Source organism: Eupeodes corollae, chromosome 1 (assembly GCF_945859685.1).
Source record: "Eupeodes corollae chromosome 1, idEupCoro1.1, whole genome shotgun sequence".
In the NCBI taxonomy this organism is placed as follows: domain Eukaryota; kingdom Metazoa; phylum Arthropoda; class Insecta; order Diptera; family Syrphidae; genus Eupeodes; species Eupeodes corollae.
This window is the reverse complement of record NC_079147.1, coordinates 158,839,022-158,864,679: the sequence shown is the minus strand read 5'-3', so window position 1 is coordinate 158,864,679 and position 25,658 is coordinate 158,839,022. Positions and strand designations below refer to the sequence as shown.

Sequence of the window (25,658 nt, the reverse complement as noted above, 5' to 3'; positions counted from 1 at the left end):
TACCTAACTATTCTAACACCTCCTTTACAGTTTTTAACAGATTTTTATTTTTTCTAAAAGGTTGACCCATCAGGGCTAACTTCCTGTTGTTTGTCAAGTATCTGTTTGTTCATAATTTTAATTCAATTAAGATGGCTCGAATTCTAATAACTCTTAAAGCTGTTGGGAGGCTTGCTTTTACACCAATTTTTCGTTTTATGTTTGTTCCCGAATCACAAGAAACAGATGCTGAAATTGCTCGTCTTCTAGCTGCTGTTTTTGCAGTTCTTTTCACTTAACTGTACGAATGTTTATTTTTTAAATAAGAATATAAGCCATTAAGACTTTGGACAATTTTGTCTAAGCAAGTCGATTTAAGCTTCTGAAACCCTGCTAAGGCATGTAAATCAACCTATTGGTCTTAACATTTTAGATGAGAAATTAAGTGACACTTATAACACTAAAATTTTTGTTATACACTACCCAGTACTTGAAAATGCCCATTTACAACCATTAATTTGTCGTTTAAAACACTTTTCAAGTGAGTGAAACAAAACTCACAGTTTTATTTTGATACTTTTTTTTTTAATTTTGTTCTTAACATCTTAAGGGAGTAGTTAGCATGAACAGATGCCAGAAAAACCCTCAATATTTGGATAAAAAAAACATATTCAAAAATGTTTCAAGTGAAGCGGAGTCTTGGTTACATCTTGTTTAAATTACTTTTTTCTTTAAATGTTTAATTACTATTAAACTTTCAAGTTTTTAATAACTCTTTTTATTTGTATTGTACGAGATATTAGACCATTTCAGTAAGATTGCAGTATGTTTTCAGATAACGATTTTTTTCAAAATGTATTATTTATTTTGCCATTATAGGTGCTCTCAACCTGAAAACCCATTTTTGTATTAAATATTATCCTATTCCAAGCGATGACTTCAACGAAAAATTCAAAGATCTAATTTTTGTCTAAAATCAAAGCATTTACTTTACTCAAAACAATACTAGTGTATACAAATAAAAACTGATTACACCTAAATTTAGCATTTAACATTACTAACTAAACACAAATTAAAGCCAACAAAGCGCCAAGTGTCCTTAAATGCTCAACAATTTCTTGAAGGTCTCGTAAAAATCTTGTCTCCTCCACCTGTCCTAGCTTAAAAAAAAAACTTCTTTTTCAATTTTAATTTTTAACTAAGAAAAGACTTATGAATAAAACAAAATAAATTAAATTAAAATATATTTTGATAATAGCTTTAAACAAAAACCACATACATTTGTAAACTATATTGTATGTAAATAAAACCTGCATTATATTTGCACATTAAGATCCTGAATAAAATGAAACTTAAAGAAATTAAAAATATATTATTGTTCTATGTAAAAATATAAAAGCTGCAACGTGCCTTAAATCTTTTATACCAATTTGTTTTATTTTTTTTTTTTAATAGAACAAAAACAAGTTAAACCTTTATCCATTCAGTATTCAATACACTAGCAATATATTTAAGGTTGCCCATAATTAATCAATAGCAATTTGTTTAATTCAAAAAGAAAATAAAAATATTTATGAAAACAAAATTATAAATATATGTAAAAGCCAGTGATTGAAATGAATTAACTTAATTATCATCTAAGTTTATGAATTGTATTTTTTCTTAATTTTTCTGTTAAAAAATAAAACAAAGTAGTTGGAATTTTTAATTCAAAAGCGATAAAAATTTTATTTGAAATTTTGTGATTTTATTTATTTTATTTTAACAAATAGTATACCTCCAAAATATAAAATGTATTTAAACAAAATTTGGCGTTTAATTTAAGTAAAACTTAAAAATAATTTCAAACTAATTAAAAGAAAGAAAAAGAAAATTTTATGATTGTAGCAATAAATTTGAAACTTTTAAAGTTTCCTTAAGCGTTAAGAAATTAATAAACTAAAATTATTTGTTACTATATTATTTTTTCCAATACTCATGTATGTATATTTTCTCCTTTCTCCTGTTAATTCAAATCAAAATTAATTCACATTAGAATTTTTTGTTGTGCAATTTATATTTGTTATTTTATCTTAATTAAAAGAAATCTTTTTTGTAAACTAAACATAATTTTGCTATTTTATGTATAAACAAAAAGACGTTACAAAAATCAATACAAAATAAGACTTATTTAATAAACTATATGTATTTATATAGTTTTTTTTTCTTAATATTTTATCAACCAATGTACTTTAAATAGATATTTTTTTAATTGACTTATTGTCAGACTTATAGAAAGACCAACTCTATTACAAACAATCTCCCAAATTTATCAACAACAAAATGCAAATGGACTTCCAGTGAGAATAAATTAAATATAGACATATTATTTATGCATATTGTGTACAATAATATTATGATATATTACATATATTTATGCAAAGTGACAAGTCAATTTGATATAATTTATTATCTCATATGCAATTATTTTAAAATATTTAAATGTAATTATTATTATCTTTTATCATTAAAAAAAATCTTAATATTATGAAGTTTGATAATTTTGTATGATTAGTAAAGAAAAAATATATTAAATAGACTTAAAATCATTTTAATAAATGACATTTTGTTTCTATTTTTATTTTGGAAATAAGAACTTAAAACTTAATCTAAAAAATGTTAATATTTACTTTTATTCGAGGTTATTATTTTATTACAATTTTTTAAATATTAATTGTTAAATTATCGCAATCATGACTTTGTTATAAGTTAGAAAAATAAAAATGAATACGTTTTTAATTTTGTAAATCATTTTTTTAAATTTTAGTATTTAAGAATTTTTTAATGTATGTATAACGTATTAAATTGAGTTTTTTAATTTGAAAATTTTCGTTGTTTCTTTTTAATTTTTTTGTATTAAAATTTACTTGACATAAAAGCACTAAAGTGAAGGAATCAAGCTGGGTTTTTCTCTAGAGCATAAACTGTTAAAGTAACTGTTAAATATGGTGAGACAAGAAACCTTATGATGATGTTCAAGCGTCGACTTAGGGGAACTAATAATACTGTCGAAGAGGCTTAAGTAAGTTGCAGGAACACCAGTCACGAGATGGGAATTTTACTCAAGCTTTAGAGGTATGTATATATGTTACATCGTTATATGAGGCGTTCAGAATATTAGTGGAATATGTCCACATATGTTAAATTCGAGATATTTAAAGTTTAATGAAAAGACGTTAAAGATATTCAGGGAAAATAAAAGAAATATAATGTTTATTTATTTCGAAAATTGTAACAATAATTCATGTTAAAATAATGACAATAGATTTCAAAGTGTACTATTAACTAAAATATAAGCAAATGAAAATGAAAACATGGACTTAATCCATTTTTAAACTGAAATTTTTTTATTTTCGAAGGAATTTGTGTTAAGAATATGTCATCTCATCATTTGATTCGCGGTCTTCTTCTGTTCTGTTGATTTTTAATGAACGAGTTACTCCTTGAAGTGGTAAATTTCTGTAGAATTGATGATACACAGGTGGGATGAAGGGCAAAAGATCCATCATATCCTTTTCCAATTCTCCTTGAAGGATAAAGTTTATCTTGATTAATATTTAAGAGATTTCGTAAAGGTTTGCCAGTCCTCTTCTTTGATAGGTAAACTTTATAAAATTCTGCATCAGGATCCAATGTCTCTTTAAATTGAAATAGCAGAGGCTCTGTCCGTTGAAACCGAAGCCATCTTATGTTAAGCCAACTAAAACTACGACCACAAATTGTTCTTTTCCTGTTTGTGATTGCCTTTTCCAAATTATTCGTACTTAAAAACTCTTCACGCTGCATTTCAATTACAGTGAAACGTGGGTCTTTTTTTTGCATTTTTTATAATTTCAATCCATTGCTCTGGGCTGTAGATTTGGTTATACCTTCGGCTAGCAGTTTCTATAACTCCGAATTCACCGTCGTTTGGGAGATATGAATGACCAGACACCAAGAATTTAGGATCAATGATATTGATGCTGACGTTATTATCCTGAACAACTCTTAACAAAGAGAGGCTAGTTTTTATGTTAATGTTTTGACCAGTACAGGAATCTGAGTATGCAATAATATGGGAATGAGATGCAGCGTTTTCTTTTAAATGTTTGACTAAACAAGTTGCAATGTCCTGAGATCCCCGTCCTCCTGTAGTTTCATCCCATACGTACATATATCCTATGTTATTATTCACATTACATATGTATACCAAAATTATATAAATATAAGTTTCTTTTATAATAGGCTACAGATACCGTTAGCTTAGGAAAAGGAAGAGCCTTCTGTAGGTCGAAAGTGATTATATATGCTTCCTCTACTCTTTTTGAGTCGTTTTTTAGGGAATCCCTAGCTGTATCTGCCAAACGCTGATGATCATCTTTCTGGAGACATAAACTTTTCTTAATGTCCTCATCGTTTGCAGCTTTATTTTTAGATCAAGTTCATCGCAAAGCTTACAAGTGCTTACAGATGCGGAGGCTTAAAGTGTAAGTTAAACTTTGTGTTGAAAATTTGGTAATAGTATTTAAGTTTTTTGGGTTCAGTTTTTTCCTTTATACAATTCTCTTTAGATAAATCGTACATTTTTTTCATCGTTAGTTCACTATTAAGGTATTTTCTGTAAGGTTTTTTTTCCCTAGAATAGTGGCTCTGGTACGCCGGAAAGCTCTGTATAAGAGCTATAACATCAGAGTCGTCTAATTTTCTAGAGGACGTTCTACCAAGTCGCTCATGACTGCACTCCGATGCATTTTTTTAGAAATACATCTAAAAAGTCTTCCATTGCTGATATTGAATGTAGCTAGAAAATACTTTTTGCATACTGCTTTGGTAATGTTTTCACTTTTTAGGAAGTATTTGAAAAAAAAATTGGTTTCTGCGTGAAGCACCCCTGTGACGATTTTGGCGTATAGGACTTGATTTAACTAGTCCATAGAGATATGTATTTTGTAAACTTAAGTCTCCAAGACTCCAAAATTCGTCAAATAATTTTTGTCTAGCCTCCTCTGATAATGAATTAAAACACTTGTTTCTGCAGCCACAGTCTGAATTTATAAATTTCTTTTTTGGAACTGTTACACCCTTTGCTGTAATGTATTTCTGCCCCGTGTTTCTTTTCACTTTTCTTTCATTTACTTTCCAGGATTTTACATTCCTCGAACGTTTCTTACCTTTCAGTTGTTCGTTTTGTTCGGAATGTAGACTTTCTTGTGTACTCGTAAGGATTTCTGCATGGGATTGGGTATCAGAGTTGACTGCAGTTTCATTTTGTAAAATTGGTGACTCACCAGGAGTATTTGAATTTGAATTATAATCTAAAATGTAAATAAAACATTTTTATACAACAATATTCACATATTTTTTATTAAAAGAATATTTATTACCAGTTGATGGTCCCCCAGTTTCAATACATAACGGTTCGAAGTTGTCAATAATAGGACCTACGATACGACAAATTTTTTTATAAAAAAGATAACAGTTCATCATTATTGCTTTAAACAACATTAAATTTTCCTAAGGCTATGTTTCGCTCAAAAGATTTAATTTACTTACTTAAAAAATCATCATTTTCTTCTTCACAGCTTGGAAGGTATTCAGAATCCAAATCAGAAACACTAAAATCACTCATACTTTATTATATGTATTAAAAAAAAACAACTTTATTTTAAGAAAGGTTATGCACTTGTCCATTGTAAGCCCACCCAGGCATTCTCAAAGCCAGGGAAGTGTGGAAAGGGCGAATCAGGATATATATAGGGTATAAGGTTTGTTCAACTCATGAAAAACAGGGGCCCTACTATGTAACTCTATTCTACTTTTGATTCTATTTGAAACTCATTTCCGATTCTATTTTCAAATCGTACTATGTATAATCGGATGCCGGTTATACCAATTTGTTTTTAAAAAGTTTTGTACTTTCGAACGATTATCGAGTTGTTTGACAGTCTTAAAAATACAAAAAGAAAAAAACAAAATAAAAAAACACATACAATTTTTGGACACCGCATCTTCTTCTTCTGGAACACAGAAGAATAAGAGATAATTCCAAAATAATGGAGCTGAGCGAGAAAAGGTTTGTACATACATACATACATATGCAGTAAAATATATGCTTTTGTTTTAGTTTTGTTAAGAAATATCGTCTTTCTAAAGAAAGATTTATGTTCTTACCTGACACCATATCATCCGACATGAATACTCGCATAAGACAAAATTCTGTTCCGATTATCATTTAGCTATTGAAGTTTTTGGCAACATGGGGTTACCACACCAAATCGGTGGTGACAAGAACGCTGGAATTGTACAGCAAGTCCAAACTCTATTTTGGCAAAAATTTCGAATTCCCGGTGTAATTGGGTTGGTAGATGGAACTATTATTCAACATTTTGCTTAAGCCGTCCCTAGACTATCAATATTATTGAACAATATATTGCACAATATTATTGACTGGTACCCCACACTAAACAATATTTCGCACAATAAATCATTTGAGAGTTCTTTATTTGTGCTTCAACATCATGCTCGATGATACGGATTATTGTTGTGTGGCAATTGCTCTTGCTATTTCATTTAAAAAAAAAGAAAAAAACAAACGCAGATGGATGAAGGACTGGTACAAAAAACGAAACGTGTTTACTCATCAAAATTTATTAAATGAGCTGGCTTTGAGCGAACCCAATGATTTTAGAAATTTCCTGAGGATGGACGATGGATTTTATAATGAACTGCTTGAAATGATTACGCCTATAATTATAAAGAAAAATACCAAATTGCGAGATGCTGTTCCCCCTTCCCAGCGTTTGTCAATTACACTACGATTCCTTGCTACCGGAAATACTTTCGAAGACTTAAAATTTACAAGCGCAATATCCCCGCAATCGATTGGCTTAATCGTCACTGAAACTTGTACAGATTTAATACACGTCCTGAAGGATTACATCAAGGTTAGTTAAATAAAATACAAGATTACACATCTATGTTTAGTTTTTACATATATCTGTACATAAATACATACGTACATACATATGTAATATTTATTTATTTATTGAAAAGTAGAAAAGAATTTAGAAACATTTTGCGAGTTCGTATCCTCTTCCGAATACACAACTTCAGAATTTTGTTTGACATAATGGCAATCAGCTGGGCTTGGCGTTGACATTACAAAGCTGTACGGAGTGGAACACGACGCACTGTTGTAACCATCCATATTTATTTTGACTGAATTTCGGTTTAAAGTTCCCATACGGCCTTCAAATAATATGTCGTTTATGGCTTTTTTTGCAAAAAGTTGTTGCTCTGGTTCCATTCTCTGCAAATCGACTGCCCAAGCTGCGGAGATTTGTTCAAATTCATTCTTTGGTTCCTGAAGCCGTTTCCGAACCAAAGAAATCAACCCTTGAGATCCGTCGTTTTTTGTTTTAGCTTTTTTCGGTGGTTGTTCATGTGAATTCTGTAAAGAGACATAATATGAAAGAATTAATATAAACGAATAAAACAAATACTTATAATTTTCAACTATATTTTTCTACATGGATATGGATCTAGGTCTTTTGAAGACATTTATTCAGATCCAGATACGATAATTGAAAACAACTCATATTATATTTTCAAATTTATAGCTGCCACAAACAGAAGATGAATGGATATAAGTTGCCAATGGATATAATGAAAAAATTCTTACCTGAGACATTTCCGGATTTGTATCATTTGCTTTGTTGTTCATGCTGCTCTTTGAAGAGCATGGTTGCTCTAATGTCCTTAAAAAATGGAGCGCATCAAAATACCACAAACTTGGTTCAACAACTTCGTCGGCTCCAGCACCACTTTTTTCCGAATCAGACATTTTTTTTTAGTTCTTTCCTGTAATTAGTTCGCAAAGAGTTCAATTTTTGGACCAGTTGAGCCTTATCAGTGTCGGGATATCTTTCGCGGTATTTTGCAAGCATTTTTTCGTATTGGTCACTTTTAAGATTTCTGTTGGAATATTCTTTACACTTCACATTCCACAAAGCAGGCAAAGTTTCATATACTTCGATTCCACTATGAATTTGCGTTCCTCTTTTTTATTATTATTGTTTACCATTTTGACATTTAATTCAGGGAGATGTTTTCACTACGAAAATTCAAAACAAATGACAAAATATTGCGCAAACACATCCACAGACTATACAATAAATTTGGTTGCACAATAAATATCAAAAGGATTTTGATTTCGTACAATATATTGCACAACCCTTCAATGTGAGCCCTAGACTCTCAATAATATTGTACAATATCAAAAATTGCACAATAATATTGATAGTCTAGGGACCGCTTTACACTTTGACAAAAAAAACCTCGCTTGCGCACACATTCGATGTAAAGTGATTTTTTTCGATTTTGCCTTGTTATTCTACTTTCTAGTTACATAGTTCCTCGTTTATTCGAAAATTCATAACAATATAGTTGGCACTACTAGAGCTATTCGATTCTCGTTGGTGCGAAAGTAGTAAAATAGATTCATAGTACCAATTTTTCGAATTCGAGCAATTTCAGTGTAGAATCGAGTTACATAGTAGGGTCCAAGGCTTTTTACGCTGGCATCAAGCAAAGTGCTTATGAAGACCCTTTTGCATCTAAAATTAAGGCACGTCTAAAGTTACCAAATGATTTCACGCAAAGCATCGAAACTGAAAAATATTTAGAGAAAGTCATTGAAAATCTTCTACAGAATGGTGAAGAAGATCCAAAGGCATCAACGGGTACACTTAATGTAAATATGATAGAACCAATCTCAGTCTGTAATAATTGAGATCAGTGTGAGGTCAACACAGTACCTTCAGCCAGTGCATATTTTATGTAGCTAAAGGGCAAAAATTTAGTAGTTCAAAAAAATCGTCATTCTGCTAAGCAAAACCTGCAACAACAAGCAGGAAAAATGTTAAAAACAAGGAACATGAAGTTTCCTTTTGTGTCCATTCTGTAAGGGTTTCCGTACCAGAAGTCGACCGAGGAATTATAGGGGTAATCTTAAATAAAACAGATAACGAGCTCTATCAGATTGGAACAAAGAATGGAATCATACAAAAATTATTGTATTCTAGATCTGAATTCAGTGTGTGCTCGAGGTATTCTGGATACAAAAGAAGTTCCTAATACCGAAATTTCCATACGCACAGTTGCGAATATGCAATCGACTGGGACTGGACAAGGATTTAAAAAATGTCTTTGGAAGATGTGTTATAGCTCACCAAATGTTTTTGCTTCAAAAATTAAATTTTCTGTTATTCTAAGCGCCACTCTAGCTTACCCTGTAAAAATTAATAAGTTCTTTCATTTAAAAATAAAGTAAATAATACAAAATTAAGAAAACATTTTAATTCATTTTTAGTTGTTATATTTTATTTTTCCAGATTTTTGATATACATCTCTTACGAAATATGTGTTTTAAAAAATCTTTTATAAATCTTTTTATACATTTCCTTAATAGACTTAGCACTGTATAAATGAAATGTTAGAAACCTAGGAATTATATACAATATCTGAGAAAATACGGATGTTGATAACACGTTTTCTTAAAGCCAGGACAAGACTTCCCACTAATCACCTAAATATTATTGCAAAAAAAAATTGGACAAAATACCTAGCCAAACAACCTGGTAGACCTATTTTAAATGTCGAAAAATAATGTTGGCATGGTTGGCATCGAGTCGTTAACTAAATTAAACTTATTTATTAACTAAACATAACATTCTAATAATAAAGTTCACAAACGAGACACGTCTGAAAATTATATAAACACTCTACCGAAATTCAATCTATACCGAAATAGATCTATCAGAAGCATTAATATTGACCCCCCGACATGCACGGAAATAAGACCCGCGATCTTTTAAAGAACAACAAAGCAGCTGCCGAATTCCTCAAAGCAGACCTCGACTTGGCTGCCGGTATTTTGTTGCCACTTGTTAAGTGTCTGTTACGGAAAAAAACGAAACGTTTCCCAGGAAGTGGAAGGACGGGGTAATAGTCAAGATACCAAAAAAAGGTGATCTTAAGAACTGCAATAACAGGCGTGGAATCCCCATTTTGTCCAATGGTATTTCCAAAGTTAATGGCAACCATCATTCTAGAGAGGATTAAATCTTAGATTGAGTCTACGCTCAAGAGGCTTCAAGCAGGATTTCGCAGTGATCAATCATGTGTCGACCACATTAACACCTTGCGAATTATTCTTGAACAGTCGTCGGAGTACTAATCGTGGCTTTACCTCATGCTCGTCGATTTTGAAAAGGCCTTCAATCGCGTTAGTCGTGATGTTATCTGGAGATCGCTTGTTGCTAGAGGCATTCCTGATAAAATTGTTGCTATAATAAAAGAGTCTTACAACAGCGAAATGGGTTTCGTTTTGGACAATGAACAGCTTTCCGACGCATTTGAAGTGAGACACGGTGATGTATTGTCACCGATTTTTTTCTTGCTTGCTATTGATAATGTTATGACTGCTACGGTGGGTGAACACGAGAGACTGGGTAACCAATGGCAAATAGAAATGGAGACCTCAGCCAAATGTGCCACTCTCTTCAACAAAAGGCTGGCTGGTTTAAGAATTAATTCCAGTAAGACTAAGTTAATGCACACCAGATGAAACCAACAACAATAGGTTATTGTGAGACAAGTGGCAGTAGAAGGGGTCAGTTCAACAATCTGGGAAGCTATTTGGCACTCGATGGTGAAACGGGCCTGGATGTCACCAGTAGAATAATTAAAGCCCGTAGTGCTTTCTTAAGTGTGGAACTTCAGGAAAATAGCGCTCCGTACCAAGTTAAAGTTGTTTGAGTCCAACGTAAAATCCGTGCTGCTATATGACTCCGAAACGTGAAAGTGCTTTGCTGACATCTCGAGAAGGTTGCAAACTTCTGTCAATCACTGTCTACTTTACATCCTGAACATTCGGTGGCCACAAACTATATCTAACGATGAACTGTGGCTCAGGACTGGGCAAACAAAAGGGGATGTTGACATCGCGCAGAGAAAGTGGCTCTGGATTGGCCATACATTCAGAAAGCCGAACGACAACATATCAAAGCAGTGCTTTCAATGGAATCCTTAAAGTAGAAGGCGGTGTGGAAGGCGAAGAGAAACATGGAGATCATCTGTCATGAAGGAAGCTCGGTCCCAAAACTTGGAGGCGTGGTCCCAGCTGAGATATCGTGCTAGGAATAGAGAGAGATAGAAGGAACTGGTTGCCGCCCTATGCTCCAGGAGGAGTTAAAGTGCTGCTACTAGCAGCCGGAAACGAAGAAAAAGGAACAAGTTTAGTGCAAAATTTAGTGTCTTTAATGCTCGATAAAAAAATAAGAGTCATCATTCGTATGATCCTGAAATCGTTGTTACGGGCGATTTCAATTTACGCAATTCTTCATGGCTTCAACATTCGGGGAAGTCAATACCCGAAGGAGTGTGTGCTGAGATCTTCGCTGAGTAGACCCACCTAACTCAACTGGTCAACGAGCCCACTCGAATATCGGACGTGGTAAGTCGAGCAAACACTCTTGACTTGTTTCTTACCTCTGACCCTGGTAACTACACTATTAGTGTTCTATATCCTCTAGGTACATCTGACCATTGTGTCATATGCATATCAGCAAATTTCTCGTGTAAAAACTCTCCAATTAAAAAAAGAGCTCCTAAGAGAACCGTTTGGCAATACGCGAGAGCCAATTGGGACGCTCTCAATAATTATTTTAAAATCTTTAACTGGTCGCTATGCTTCCTCGATAATGGCGATGACACCAGCGCTGATATGATCACAAGTTTGATTCTCCTGGGAATGAGAACTTTTATCAAGAATAGGGTTAAAAGCATCAGACCTAAGAAAAACGCATGGTTCTATGGTAATTGTAAAGAGGTTATTAGGGTTAAGAAGGAAAGTTTCCGTCTATTAAACACTCTTGACTGAGAAAAACCGGAATAAGTACAATATATTGTTTCGCTGACAATAGTACTCTTAACTTTTCATATTCGTTTTCAGAATCATATCCCTCACCTTCGAATGTGGAACTACAACGACAAAATATGATAAGTTCATTAAATTCTGATCGAAACAGCATTGTATAATGAGGAATAAAAAACCACGTGGAATTTAATACTTCGAAAACCCAATGTCTTGTATCGTTAAAGCGAGGTATACCCCCCTTGCCATTATCCCTGGATGGCACTTGCATCGAGGAGACTGAACATCTCGATATTCTCGGTATGTTTACCACCTTTTGGAACGATCACATACGCGATGTTGCCAAAAATGCTGCAAGATGTTTGGGTTTTTTAAGGCTATGAAAGAAGTTTTTCTCCGCCTCTGATCTGGCTGTTATTTACAAGACCTACGTCCAAAGCTTGAGTATAACTCCTAATCTGGGCTGGTACTCCTGCAGCTTACTTAAGCCTCTTGGACAGTATTGAACGTAGAGCATTTAGATTGATTGGTGATAATACCATCATAAGATCATTTACGTCGATCGAACATCGTCGTTAAGTTCCCTGTCTCACCCTCTTTTGCCGTTATTTTAATGGTTTAAGCTCTAAAGAAGTAGCCAGTTGCATTTTAACGGTTTAGGCTCTAAAGAAGTAGCCAGCTGCATTCCTCCCCTTAAACAGTTCAAAAGTAGTACTCGCGCTTTTAGCAATGCTCATCAGTATACTCTCGAGCTCAACTTCGGTTGTATCGTCAAGTACAGAGATACATTCTTTAGCCCTACTACGCGAATGTGGATTTCCTTACCACACTCTGTCTTTCCCAGGCATTGCAATATTCAGGAATTTAAAGCCCATGTGCACCGACACCTCCTTTCAACCCCTCTCTCCTTTTTCTGGTGCTCCCATTGTCTTTACATTATAAAAAAAAATCTAACTAAAGCCTTCTTTATTCAGCCGTTTCACGAATTCCATCGTTATACCAACAATAAAACTATTGCCAAGATGAAGCAAAATTTCATACAATTTTGCGTTACCAATAGTCCCAAGTCCTTAGAAGTTCGCTTTAGTAGCTTAGGTGAGAACCCTCTTTTTTTTTAATTTTGTCTTTGCGAAACTGAACGTTGCACAAATTTAATTCTTCTGGAATAACGCCTCATTTCTTTCAATTGATTGACCATTTTTCTTCGAAATAAAAACCGCAATCTTTTATTTTATAAAACTGATGTTTCTTTATTGTGATTAACAGATGACATTGTGAATTATTTGCAAATGAAAACATCTTTATAAATACTCCTTATTGGTTAGAAGCTCTTCTGTACCAAAATCTTGCTCTATAATCATCGGAACATGTCAAAAACGCAGGTGAGTTAGGCGAGTGTGTTATGTAACGTACAGGCCCATTGTGTCCCAACGACATAAGATTCAAGCGACCCGCATTTCTAGAGTTCCAAGAGCACAAAGATGTCGTGGCCTCATCAGGAAACATTACATAGTCTTCTGTGTGGTTGAATACCCCCTGTGTGTTGTGTTCTTGCTTGCCAGTTGTACCAGCACCAGTATAAGTTTGAATACTGCGACTGGTACACAATTCCCACAAATGAACAATGGAATCCTTTCCAGATGACAACAGATACTAAAGAAGACGAAGTTTTAGGAAAAATTAAAAAAACATTCGTAATAAAATAACTCACCTTTCCATTTCTTGAAAACTGAAGTGAACAAATTTCAGCCCCGGAATGTGCATCGGCAATTGTATTGATGCATCGACCACTGACCCCATCCCACAGCTTAATGCTGCCATCGACACTTCCACTGGCATAGAACTTGGCTGTTGGGGCGTATTTCACACAAGAAATTGCTGCCTTGTGTTGTTGTGAGGGAATTGCACTTACAAAACACTGCGCTGTCTGTACATCGAAGACTCTCAGCACATGATGCTCCGTGCCCACTACAATATAATCCCCAGTCGGATGGAAAGACAAACAAGATACTGGCTCACAATCAGTGAAAACTTTGTGAGCCTTCTTAACTGATGGTTTAGCTATATCGAAGAGTTTGACGGTGCAATCACGAGAACCTGATGCCAAGATGTGTTCTTTAGGATGGAATTCGAGAAACGAAACTTCGTCGGTGTGATCGTAGAGGGTTCGAATAACTGGATGTCCTTGTTGCTCTCTTCCTGGCTCCAAATCTTCCGGCGCCGATTTCGCAAGCATACGATCTACATCAAGAATTTTGATACTAGCATCGACACTACCTGTTGCCACTAATTGTCCATCATGACTGAATGCTCCGGCACGACAAGATTGCTTGTGAGATGTGACATAAGCAGTTTCATAAGAAGCCGGCTCAGGAGCCAATGATGAACCCTCAGGTTCAAATTCAAGATCGATTCCAGGTAAGACATCATCATAAACGTTGTTTTCTTTTGCAATAGAAGTTGCCTGCATGCCGGCAATCATGATGTGAAGTAATTGCTCTGTGGGTGAGCATTCATCGGCTTTGACCAAAAGCGAGAGCTCTTTGGCAAACTTTTCCAAGCCATCGTACATAAGTTGCCTGCATTAGAAGATATTTATTTCTACGTGCAACTTTTGATATTTATTCAACTTACCCTATAATAAGACGGTAAAGTACTTCTCTGTTTTTCACTAGATTTCTAGGATCTAAAATTTCTGTGTCTTTCATGGTGGTATCTTTTTTTATTTTAAATTTTAAGCTGTTGTCTTTTTCTGCTTCTGGAGTATTTAATTTGCACTATATAAACAAAAATGGACGCCTTTTATATGTCATATGTCAGTGTCATATTTGTTTTCGTTTCCAAAAATTTCAGGAAATATGTGTGAGGGTGAGTTCACGTGTTTTTCAATTTATATTTATAAAAATGCAGTAAATAAAAACTTATTTATTCGTGTTTAACTGCCCAGAAATTAAAAATTAACTACAAAACTTTTGAGATTGAATAATGTATTATTTTTATTGTATAAAATTATATCATTGAATTGAATCACAAGAAAGGTTTAAAAAATATTTAAATATTTGACTAGAAACACAAATCAAATACTGAATTCACTCAAATAAATTTTTACCGAGTGGCAAAAATTAATTGCAATATTATTTCTTACTAAAATTGAATTTATGTTTTAATAACTGATATTTTTGTGCAAAAAATCTATACTAATGTCATCGTTGATTTTTATGGCGGCACGTGGTGGCTACGGTGACATTAGCTATTGCTGTTTACAATACTTTTGTATATAAAATGTTGAACGCCATCTTGAGGCTACGGTGAAAGTAAAAAAAAACAGTTCCATGATGATACAATAGATTTTATGTACAAAGATGACAGACATTTTTAATATCACGTGGTGGCTATGGTGACATTAGCTATTGCTGTTGTTTAACAATACTTTTGTATATAAAATGTTGAACGCCATCTTGAGGCTACGGTGAAAGTAGAAAAAAACAGTTCCATGATGATACAATAGATTTTATGTACAAAGATGACAGACATTTTTAATAACAACTTTACATGGCCTGTCAAAAAATTTCAATATTTGGTTTTAATGAGCCTGAGCAGATCGAGTACGAAAACCAATGGAGAACTGAACTTTCAAAAGTTTAAGAACTTGCCATCTGTCTCTTACCACACGATACAAAAAATAAAGTCAGCCACTCTGAGCTTTTTGCTGCATTATCTCATTTATTTCATTCAGATCCCGTAGAGCGCAGCTTGAAAGCTCTGTATACCTGAGCTAAAAAATATTATTTTTACATATAAACCTGTTTTTGATAGCTCAGTTCTTTGCTCGGAGCTTAAAAAGAAAATCAGTTAAAAAAAATAAAAGAAATTTAACTTTTCCATTCCTAAATAAAATTTTCAATAATCCAAACTCTTACTTACTCTCAAAAACAAATATCAGACATAAAAACCAATTATCACAATACTTGAATTGAATGGAACAGATTTTCCATATATACAGAACTTACTGGCGTATTTTTATAATGAACAGACCTTCTTGGAACACTTTGAAAATTGGAATCTGTCATTTTTGTTGTCCTGTCAGCTATCGCTGTCATTGACAAAATGAAAATTGACAAAACAGAATAAGCATCAACATAAGCACGTGCGGTTATTTTATTTGCAACAATTTGTGCATTTGATTTAAATTTTAATAATTTATTAAAAGTGATTGTCTAAATTATAAATATGAAAATTCGTAAGAATCACATTGGGAAGCGTTATCGCTACAATGTTAACAGAAAACGCCTAAATAAAACTCGAAATAATACAGGAAAAATTAAGTGGTAATATATCGATCATTTTATATTTAGTAGGTTTTATTATCATACATTTATTTATTTTAAAGCCCCGAAGTAAAAGAGCATTGGAATGATAGAAGACTTCCGAACAAGAACTACTTTGACATGGGTTTAGCTACAGATTCGAACAAAAGTATTCCTATGCCGAATTTTAAACAGAATCGTTTGAAGATTATCAAGTTGGCAAATGGCTTTGTCGAAGAAGATGTAAATGAAGAACCCGCACCAAAACCACGTCGTAAAGCTTTTGTTGCAGATATTCTCGAAAAAGAAGCCAATGAATTTAGGGAGCCAAAATTAAGGTATGGCACAGTAAAAAGTATTTCCAAAGTTGTGCTTCATCAACGTTTTTGTTTATATTTTCAGATTGCCAAAAGGACTGTGTACTGTGCTTACATATTTCATTGATAAATATCAATTAAATTACAAAGCTATGGTCAATGATCGGAAGAATTTCGATCAATGGACATGGAAACAGTTTCGCATGAAAATTCGTAAGTTCATGTCGATTCCAGAACAATTTAATTTGTACTTGAAGGAAAGAGAAATCGATCGGGAGAGCTTGGGCAATGAATACGATTCCGAAAGTGAATGGAAGTAATATTAGGCTATTTTAAGTACTTTAGATAGGATGTTAATGTTTTATTTCATTAATTTTAAATAAACATATATTTGTCAAATGTCTATTTTTGTCTATTTTCCAAATAGAGAAACAACAACGAATGCAGATTGTTTTACCGACCATAAAACAGTGAAGCAACTCATTAAAGCAACTATCTCCAAAAAATCCCCAGGTGTAGACAACATCAACAACACTACTGAAAAAACTTCCAGTTAAGGGCACAAGATTCCTTGCCGTCCTTCTTAACTCTTGCATCAAACTTAGTTATTTTCCCAGCAGTTGGAAAGTTGCAAAAGTTATACCCATTGCGAAACCAGGAAAACCACGTGAAAACCCACTAAGCTACAGATCTATAAGCCTCCTTAACTGTTTGAGTAAAACCATAGAAAAAATTATTAAAGACAAGATACAGTGCCTTGTCGATGACCTAAATCTTTACCCAGATTATCAGTTTGGTTTTAGACCTAGTCATTCAACTATACACCAAATTGTTAGAATTAAAAATTCAATAAAACAAAACCTTGGTATAAAGAAATCTACAGGTATGGTCCTTTTGGACATCGAAAAAGCCTTTGACACAGTCTGGCACAATGCCCTTATTTTCAAACTTGCCAAATTTAACTTTCCTATCCTAATCATAAAAATTGTAAAAAGTTTTCTAGAAGACAGAAAATTCGCAGTCCATTTGGGAAACGTAAGATCCTCAAAATATGAAGTTCCCGCAGGCGTCCCGCAAGGATCTGTTTTGGGCCCAATTTTATTCAATATTTTTTTGTCTGATTTCCCGATTCCCAACCCAAATGTTAGCTTAGCAATGTTTGCTGCCGATACCGTTTTATTTGCCTCTGGTGTTTTATTTCAATATGTCTTTACCGAATTGCAAGAAGCCATAGTTCTTATTGAGAAATATTTTCACAAATGGAAAATTTAAATCAACGGTACGAAGACAATAGCAACATGGTTTACACGTCGAAGAAATTCTTGTTACTTACCGGACAAAAAACTAAAAATCTGTGCCAATGAAATCGAATGGTCGGATAACTGCAAATACCTCGGGATATTTTTAGATAAAAAGCTTACTTTCAAAACACACATATCTAATACAATTAACAAAATCAACTTAACAATAAAGAGTTTATATCCTTTCATTCACAAGAACTCAAGTCTAAGCAAGCAAAATAAATTAATAATATTTAAAACTATTTTCCAACCAATACTACTTTATGGCGCACCTGTTTGGTTTGACTGTGCTCACTCGCAAATTCAAAAACTTCAAGTAAGTCAAAATAAAGTTTTGAAAATGATGCTCGGATTGCCATGGCATTACTCAACTAAAAGACTCCATGATAAGGCTAATGCTTACACACTTAAGAACCTTGTTAACAAACAACAAGAGACATTTTTCTTAAACTGCTCCTTCACTGACAACAATCTTATCAGAAACCTTTCTGACCAAAATAACACCTAAAATTACTGTCAACTTCTGCATTTTGTTGATAATGGGGCCTAAGCAATACTAGTATTTAAGATTCTAATAAGGGTTTTTCTTAGTAGCGTTTTCCCTTGAACCATAAATTAATTTTAAATAACACTTCTCTTTATTTATGTATATTTGAATTAAAGATGTAAAGAATTACAATGTTCTAAACCACTTGCTAATGAAATAATTTAAAATGTAAAATATATTGTATATTAAGCTACAAATAAATAAATAAAGATTTTTGCCAACAATTTTTTTTTAAATTTAGGATTCGATAGGTTTGTATAAATATATTTTTATACAGATTTTTCTTAATTAAACAAACAATTAGTGTTGTCAAAAGTATACAAATCAGAATTACAACAAATGCCGATTGTTTGTGTAGGAATCAAAGAGATGTGCTGATAGCTTGGAGAAGAATTTGCAGTGTAAAGTGGCCAGTAAAAGTCTGGATATCAATTGATGTTGCAACAGGCAATAAAACTGTAAGCCTTTACTAAGAAAATATTTGACTCCAAACATTTTCGTTCGCCAATAATTTCAAAAGTCATCATATAATGCTTAACAAGGTTGGCCGTTGTGCCAAATTTGGTTGGGCCATTTTTAACTTATATCGCTCTGAAGAACCAGCTCTAACGATCTCAGTCATGCGCAAGCCTCACAAGCCGGACATGAAAGGAAATTTTAAAGTGAGATGAAAACACAAGTAATAGCCTCAGATGAACGGACTGATATTGTTGATAGCCCCCCCTCCCCCGCAAACGAAAAACGGACAACGATTTACGTGTATGTACATGGAATGTGTGACCACGCAAAGCAGAGCAGCTTGCCGATGTCCTCTCCGAAATCAAAGCTGATGTGACAGCCCTCCAGGAGATGGAATGGGCCAGGAATGGGTTTCTGCTATGGTTAGTGTCTGCTCAATGGGAGGAAGCGCTTATTTGGATGTGGTTTTGCTGTCAGAGGGAAAATAAAGCAAAGATTTTTAAGCTTTCGGGAAGTAAGCGAAAGAGTGACGACAATCCGCATTCCACCACCTGAGTCTTATCAGCGCGCATGCCCCGACGGAAGACAATAGCAAAGAAGAATTCAATGAGCTCCTCGTCAAAACATTTGAGCAATGTCCTTAAAACGATGTTAAAATGCTCCTGGGAGATTTTAACGCCAAAAGTAAAGAAGGAATCTTTGATAGGTCAATCAGAAGACACTGCCTACACGATATCACATCTGGAAACGGACTCAAGCTTATGGACTTCGAAGCTAAGAAAAACATGGTGTTGAGTAGCAATAGATTCCCTCGCCCAGATATCCACAAAAGTACTTGGCGGTCCCCCGATGACCGAACATGCAACAAAATCGATCATGTTGCTATTGACATAAAACACTCTTCTATCATACTTGGCGTTCGTAAGTACAGATCAGCCAACATAGTTTCCGACCACTACCTAATTGGTGCTAAACTGCGGGTACGAATATCCATGGAAGCTCTTAGGCGAACAGCAACCTCGAGGAGGATATTCAACGTTAGAAGATTGCGGCAGGAGGATACCGAAAATGCCTTTGCCGACCGAGTATCCCTAGAGCTTGCGAGAAACCCAACAACGGACGAGATGTGCCCAGAGACCCACTGGCAGCTCTGCAAACAATCCATCAGGAATCCTGCAGAAGTGGTGCTAGGTTTCTCACAGCCGCCACCAAGGAACCCCTGGTTTGATTCTGAATGTGCTGAGGCAAACAAGGCCAAAACGGAGACATACAGATTGTGGCAGCAAAACAGGACACGATGTTCCCGCGACAAGAAAAGGGATGAGAACCTCTTGCTCAGAAGAAAGAAAAAAAACCATGAGCAGCGTGAAGTGGAGGAGATCCAGGGATGTTTTAACAGGAAGGAAGAGGCAAAAAGAACACAACAACGATTCACTAGCCGCCCTGGAGCCTGTAAAGATAAGGAGGGGAATACCGTAGTCGAGACGCAGTCAATGCTAAAAATCTGGAGATATCATTTCAACCAGCTACTTAATGGTGATGTAGTCAACGATTCCGTTAGCGAGCAGCCACGTCAAATCTATTTGCTTGACGATCTAGAGTTCCACCCACCCGACCAGAGTGAGATCAAACTATCATTACCAGGCTGAAGTCGAACAAAGCGGCCGGTGATGACGGTCTGCAGGCGTATCTTTTTAAGTATGCTGAAGCAGATCTGGTAAGGAGCATGCACCAGCTTGTTACTAAGATTTGGTCGGATGAAAGCGTGCCCGACGAGTGCAACTGAAGCACTATCTGCCCTATCCATAAAAAAGGTGACCGCCTTCTCTGCGCCAACTACAGCTGCATTAGCCTTTTAAACATTGACCGTAGACTTGGTCAAAATGGGGCACTGCTGTTAATTCTGCAAAATGACATCAGCGCGGAGATCAAACGCAGAATTACCCTTGCTAATCGCTGTTTCTTGGGCCTAAGTAAGCAGTTTAGGAATAAGGCCCTATCGCGAAGTACCAAAGAGACACTGTACAAAACTTTAATCATTCCAGTCTTGCTGTATGGTTCAGAAGGATGGAGGATCTCTTGGTATCTTCGAGAGGAAGGTTCTGCGTACGATATGTCCGGTTTTTGTCGACAGGCAAAGTAACATCTGGAGGATAAGATTTAATCAGGAGTTATACGAGCTGTACAGTGACTTTCCACTGGTCAAAAAACTGCGTGTACAACGCTTAAGATGGCTAGGGCATGTCGAGCAATAACTTTGTTGTCTTCAATATCGAAATTGTTTGAGAAGGTAATTAAAACAAGAATTCTATCTTACCGTAATAAAATAAGCTTTTTTAGTCCATTCCAATTTGGATTCAGGGCTGGACTTTCTACTAAGTAGGCTCTTCTAGTATTTTGCTGCATTTCACAAGAAGGTTTAGATGTTAAGAGAAAGTGTGCTGGACTTTTCGTAGACATAACTAAAGCCTTTGACATGGTGAACCATAACATTCATCTGGAAATGGTTGGAGTCTTATCTAAAAATTAGATCACACAATGTAAAAGTTGGGTGCAGTATAAGTTCCTCTAAAAATAGTATTTTGGGAGTCCCACAGGACCCAATTTTATTTTAGGTTTATATTAATTTCCTTTTTTCAGTTCCTTTCCGAGATAAAGTCAGAGCCTTTGGCGATGTCCTTTTAATTACATACTGTAGCAATAGTCCTTTGAATCTAATTTCATATATTAACTATGATGTTCACTTGCTAAGATTTTGGTTTGCTTAACAAGAGTTAATTGTGAGCAGCAAAAAATACGTTAATGTTTTTCAGCCTAAGAGGTAGTATCTCTTTAGACATACCAATAATTTTTCATTCTCACGACTGCCTCAGTCATAATTTAATTTATGGTGAATGTAATGGTCACCATACTCAATCATCCCATCCGAATGTTAAATTGCATTGGTAGGTTAGGTTAGGTTAGGTTGGAGTGGCTGTCCAGATGTCATTGACGCACGTAGACCTCAAGGGTCCATTGTGATACCACTAATGAGGTTACTCATGGGAGAGTAATGAATTTAAACAAACCATTTTGTACTTTTAATAAAGTTGGAGGGACGTTTTGTGTCAATCGTTGCCAGTTCACTGGTGTTATCTAAGAAGGGATTACCGAGAAAGTTATTCCTTCTAATGGAGAGTGCTGGACATGTACATAGAAGGTGTTGGACTGTTTTCTCTTTCTCCTCGTCCATACAGCTTCTACAGAAGTCATTTGTGTAGACCCCTAGCCTCAGAGCATGTCTTCCTATGAGGCAGTGTCCCGTCATTACTCCAATTGTAGAGCTTATACTTTGTCTGCTCAGTGATATCAAGCATTTTGACCGTTCTAAGTCAATACTTGGCCATATTTGCTTGGTTGCTAGGCAAGTGGTACTCTGTGACCATCTAGCATTTGTTGTTTCTAGAGCATATTGCTTGAGAAGATATTTGCATGTAGCAAGTGGTGTTCCTATGTCATGTTTTTGTCTAACATAAGGCAGAAGTGTTTCGTTTTTGGCGAGCTCATCGGCTTTGCAATTTCCCGGAATGTCTCTGTGTCCCGGCACCCAAATGAGGTGAATGTTAAACTGTTCCGTCATCTCCTTCAGAGATGATTGACAATCGTGGACTGTTCGAGAGTTTGTGGAGACAGACGCGAGAGATTTAAAAGCGGCTTGGCTGTCCGAGAAGATTCGTATATCCTAACTAGATATAACGTTTTCTTTGAGCCAGGATAGTGCTTCTTTAATCGCCATTACTTCTGCCTGGAATACACTACATTGATTGGGAAGTCTATAGGCTAGACTAAGATTCAGTTGTTCTGAAAAGATACCACTTCCAACTCGGTGATCGATCTTTGAACCGTCATAGAAGTGTACCGCATCGTCTTCCAGGGGTCTCTCTTCTTCCCAGGAGGATCTTGAAGGGATGGACACATGGAATCTTTTACCAAATACCATTTTTGGGGTGGTATAGTCTAAGCGATCTGGGATAGATCTGAAATTGTCTAGAATAGTAGTATGTCCAGTATTGTTACTGGTCCATTGAGAGGTGGCTCTAAGCCTTACACATAAGTTGGCAGGCACCTTTTTAGAGAGGATGTCAAGTGGTGTTAGGTGGCTGTTTTGAAATTGAAAAAGTTGAAGACCTCGACATCTATATTGATCAAAACCCTAACTGGGACAAACACATTGCTATTTAAAAAAAAAAACTAGCTTCTCTCATCCAACCGTTGTTTCTACCACATAAAAAAACATTGCTTTTCAAATTTGTTAAAGATGGTTTATTTTGGCATTTTTCATTCCAAGTTGCAATATGAAATACCCTGTTGGGGTGGTGCACATGTCAACAAACTGCAACAACTCACTGTTATTGAAAAATCAGCTATACGTTACGTTTTCAAAACCCATCGTTCAACACCATCAATGGAAGTTTTTAGGTCTTTATAAATTCTTCCTGTTAGACATATATATTTTTTTTTTAAGTTTGGAAAGTGTTTTTTAAAAGAGCAGGATTTGAAAAGTCCGATTTTCGACTTACGAAGTCTTAAAAGTAATTCAACTAAAGTTCCTATCTTATTGCTTCCTGCAAACTTTTTAAAACGCTTCCTATAGAAGTTCGTAAAATAAGAAATATCGGCACGTTTATAAAAGAAATAAAGTTATGGCGTCTTGCCGTAGACCACCAAGATGTACATAGAAACTTTACTACGTTACACTGTCTACAATTAAACCTGTGTATATAACCAAATACGATTTGTTTGCTGAAGCTTAACTTTAAAAAAAATTTTTTAATTTTCAAATTTCTATTTGCTAAAACTTTTCAATGTATAATTTATATTAATTTTTTAAATAAAATTGATGTGTCACCACCACTGTTTTTTAAAAATAATTGGTGTCGATAACTATTCTTATTATACAATATTATTGTTAACTATGTCTATGTATTCGAGCGCAATGTAATATATCAATTCATTAATAAGAACTTATCTATCTATCTATCTATATTTTATTGCCATTCTTTCTGCAAATTCACTCCCTTTAGATAAGGCCGTTTATGAATTATTGGTTTCATCTGAAAGTGTTCCTTTTAGAAATTTTGAACTAAATTAAAGCGTATAAAGAACTACGTATCGAAAATCATCTTCCGGGTTTCTTTGAAGTGGAAAGATTCGTTTTAATTTTGAACATAAAAGTATTAGCCATTCAGGGGTGGAATCCAAACTTCCCGGACGTACGTACACACGCATGCATATACATCTTTCTAAAAACCTTTTATTTAGACTCTAAGGACCTTGAAACGACTCTTTGTACATATTTCTATTACGGGTATAATTCTTCTTTGTAAACAATATTTTTTGTTCTTCAAGCAACATAAAATTGTTCGTGGGTAAAACAGGGATTTGTGATGTCAAGGCATTACCTTGATCAGTCAGATTATTAATAAAAAGATAAGTTTGCTGATGGGCCTGAAACATTGAAAGAATCATCCGTTTTCTCTGAAATTTGGGCGTCTTGCGGGTAAACATAAGGCATATTGGCAATGGCTTTGCAAGTTTAAAGGCAACTTGAAAGTTGCGTGAGCGGTTTTTCCATTCTGTAGTAATGTTGCAGCAATCCCAGATGATGCTACTGCTAATCCAATTTTTCCTCGCATTCTAAATTTAGCAAGCAAAAGAAAATTTCGGTTCGTCAGGGTTGTTTGGTAAAAAAAAAATTCAGCTAAATGATAGACTTGACCCTGAACATTTCATTGGTACCGAATGACGTCATTTGGAAAGCAGAATCATATCAAGATAATGTTTAGATTCTCGATGAGAATGATTTAAAAGACTTTTTAATGGTTCCGGTGTATCAGCAAGATGTTCAAATGGTAGACATGTGCATTCAAGAGGACACAAGCGTCCACAGGTTTTTCTCAAAACAAACCTCTGCCTATCAACTCCTACTCTCACCTCCCCGAAGTGAACATCGGGTGCCTAGTACCTCAACTGGAGATTGGGTTCCAACCCCAGTGGAAAGTTGTTGGGGGCAGCAAACGAGAGAGGTGGGGAGAGGTGTTTCCACTAAGGCACCTCTCGTTATCCAGACGGCAGTGGAGGAATTCCCGAGATAAAATAAACGGTGGCGTATACCGTCTACAGTTCCAGTAAGGTTGAACTACTTAGTGAACACCTTATAAGGCTTCTTCGACTTATTCGGAACCCAGGCCTATAAGGAGCTCCCCATCCTTGGAGTTATACTTAGGATCTGGCCCTCCAGGTTGGGGGTTTTGCCGACGGGGTGACTTCCTGGCCACGTAAAAACTTTCATAGTTGCGAAGCACCAACAAGCCTCGGATACGGATGGATTTACTGTTGACAAGCAACGCAAACGAATAAATTACAACGAACTTCGGATATGCACGTGGAATGTTAGGTCCCTTAACAGACCACGTGCGGCCGAAGAATTAGCGGAGGCCCTAGACCGCTATAAAGCAGATATCACCGCCATCCAGGAAATACGATGGGATGGGCCGGGCAAAAAGAGGATGGATAACTGCGATATTTACTATGGTGACTGCTACCACGAAAACCAACAGCGCTTATTTGCATGCGGCTTCGTAATTGGAGCCAGACTTAGGCAAGAAGTATTGAGCTATAGGTGCATCAATGAGCGCCTCATGACCATACGCATCAAGACTAAATTCGGCAACATTAGCCTGATATGCCCGCACGACCCCACAGAAGAGAAAGACGACAACACCAAAGATATGTTCTTCGAGCTCTTAGACAAAA

The 25,658-nt window shown here is 35.1% G+C and overlaps 3 protein-coding genes across 4 annotated transcripts in view; 2 read left to right on the top strand and 1 right to left on the bottom strand.

Annotated features, from left to right (window-relative positions):
• Window positions 1–10,249: 10,249 nt before the first annotated feature.
• LOC129946265 (uncharacterized) lies at window positions 10,250–10,815 on the top strand. Its single transcript, XM_056056399.1, has 2 exons — window positions 10,250–10,595; window positions 10,640–10,815. The coding sequence occupies exons 1-2, from the start codon at window positions 10,250–10,252 to the stop codon at window positions 10,813–10,815; spliced, it is 522 nt and encodes a 173-aa protein (XP_055912374.1).
• A 2,347-nt stretch (window positions 10,816–13,162) lies between these two features.
• On the bottom strand, window positions 13,163–14,730 carry LOC129938792 (cleavage stimulation factor subunit 1). Its single transcript, XM_056046548.1, has 3 exons — window positions 14,567–14,730; window positions 13,644–14,511; window positions 13,163–13,585 (listed from the first exon to the last, which is right to left on the bottom strand). Exons 1-3 carry the CDS (start codon window positions 14,638–14,640, stop codon window positions 13,247–13,249), a joined length of 1,281 nt encoding a protein of 426 aa, XP_055902523.1. The 5' UTR covers window positions 14,641–14,730; the 3' UTR covers window positions 13,163–13,246.
• Window positions 14,731–16,046: 1,316 nt separating this feature from the next.
• Window positions 16,047–25,658, top strand: part of LOC129953686 (nucleolar protein 16) — a 77,376-nt gene continuing 67,764 nt past the window's right edge. The window contains exons 1-3 of one of the 2 annotated variants that reach the window (XM_056067017.1): window positions 16,047–16,260; window positions 16,323–16,577; window positions 16,642–16,890. In XM_056067017.1, the coding sequence (XP_055922992.1) occupies window positions 16,163–16,260; window positions 16,323–16,577; window positions 16,642–16,876 (588 nt within the window). In that variant the 5' untranslated portion in view covers window positions 16,047–16,162 and the 3' untranslated portion in view covers window positions 16,877–16,890. Of the gene's footprint in view, window positions 16,261–16,322; window positions 16,578–16,641; window positions 16,960–25,658 lie in introns of those variants that run through there. The other variant, XM_056067018.1, reaches the window with a different exon arrangement.

What these genes read in the sequence shown, in the direction of transcription:
- LOC129946265 (XM_056056399.1), top strand. Translation starts at nt 10,250, where the DNA reads ATGCTCGTCGATTTTGAAAAGGCCTTCAATCGCGTTAGTCGTGATGTT. An exon ending in TGGTTTAAGAATTAATTCCA is followed by an intron (nt 10,596 to 10,639) that starts GTAAGACTAAGT and finishes CAACAACAATAG; the next exon opens with GTTATTGTGAGACAAGTGGC.
- LOC129938792 (XM_056046548.1), bottom strand. Translation starts at nt 14,640, where the DNA reads ATGAAAGACACAGAAATTTTAGATCCTAGAAATCTAGTGAAAAACAGA. An exon ending in CTTTACCGTCTTATTATAGG is followed by an intron (nt 14,512 to 14,566) that starts GTAAGTTGAATA and finishes CTTCTAATGCAG; the next exon opens with GCAACTTATGTACGATGGCT. An exon ending in AGTTTTCAAGAAATGGAAAG is followed by an intron (nt 13,586 to 13,643) that starts GTGAGTTATTTT and finishes CGTCTTCTTTAG; the next exon opens with TATCTGTTGTCATCTGGAAA.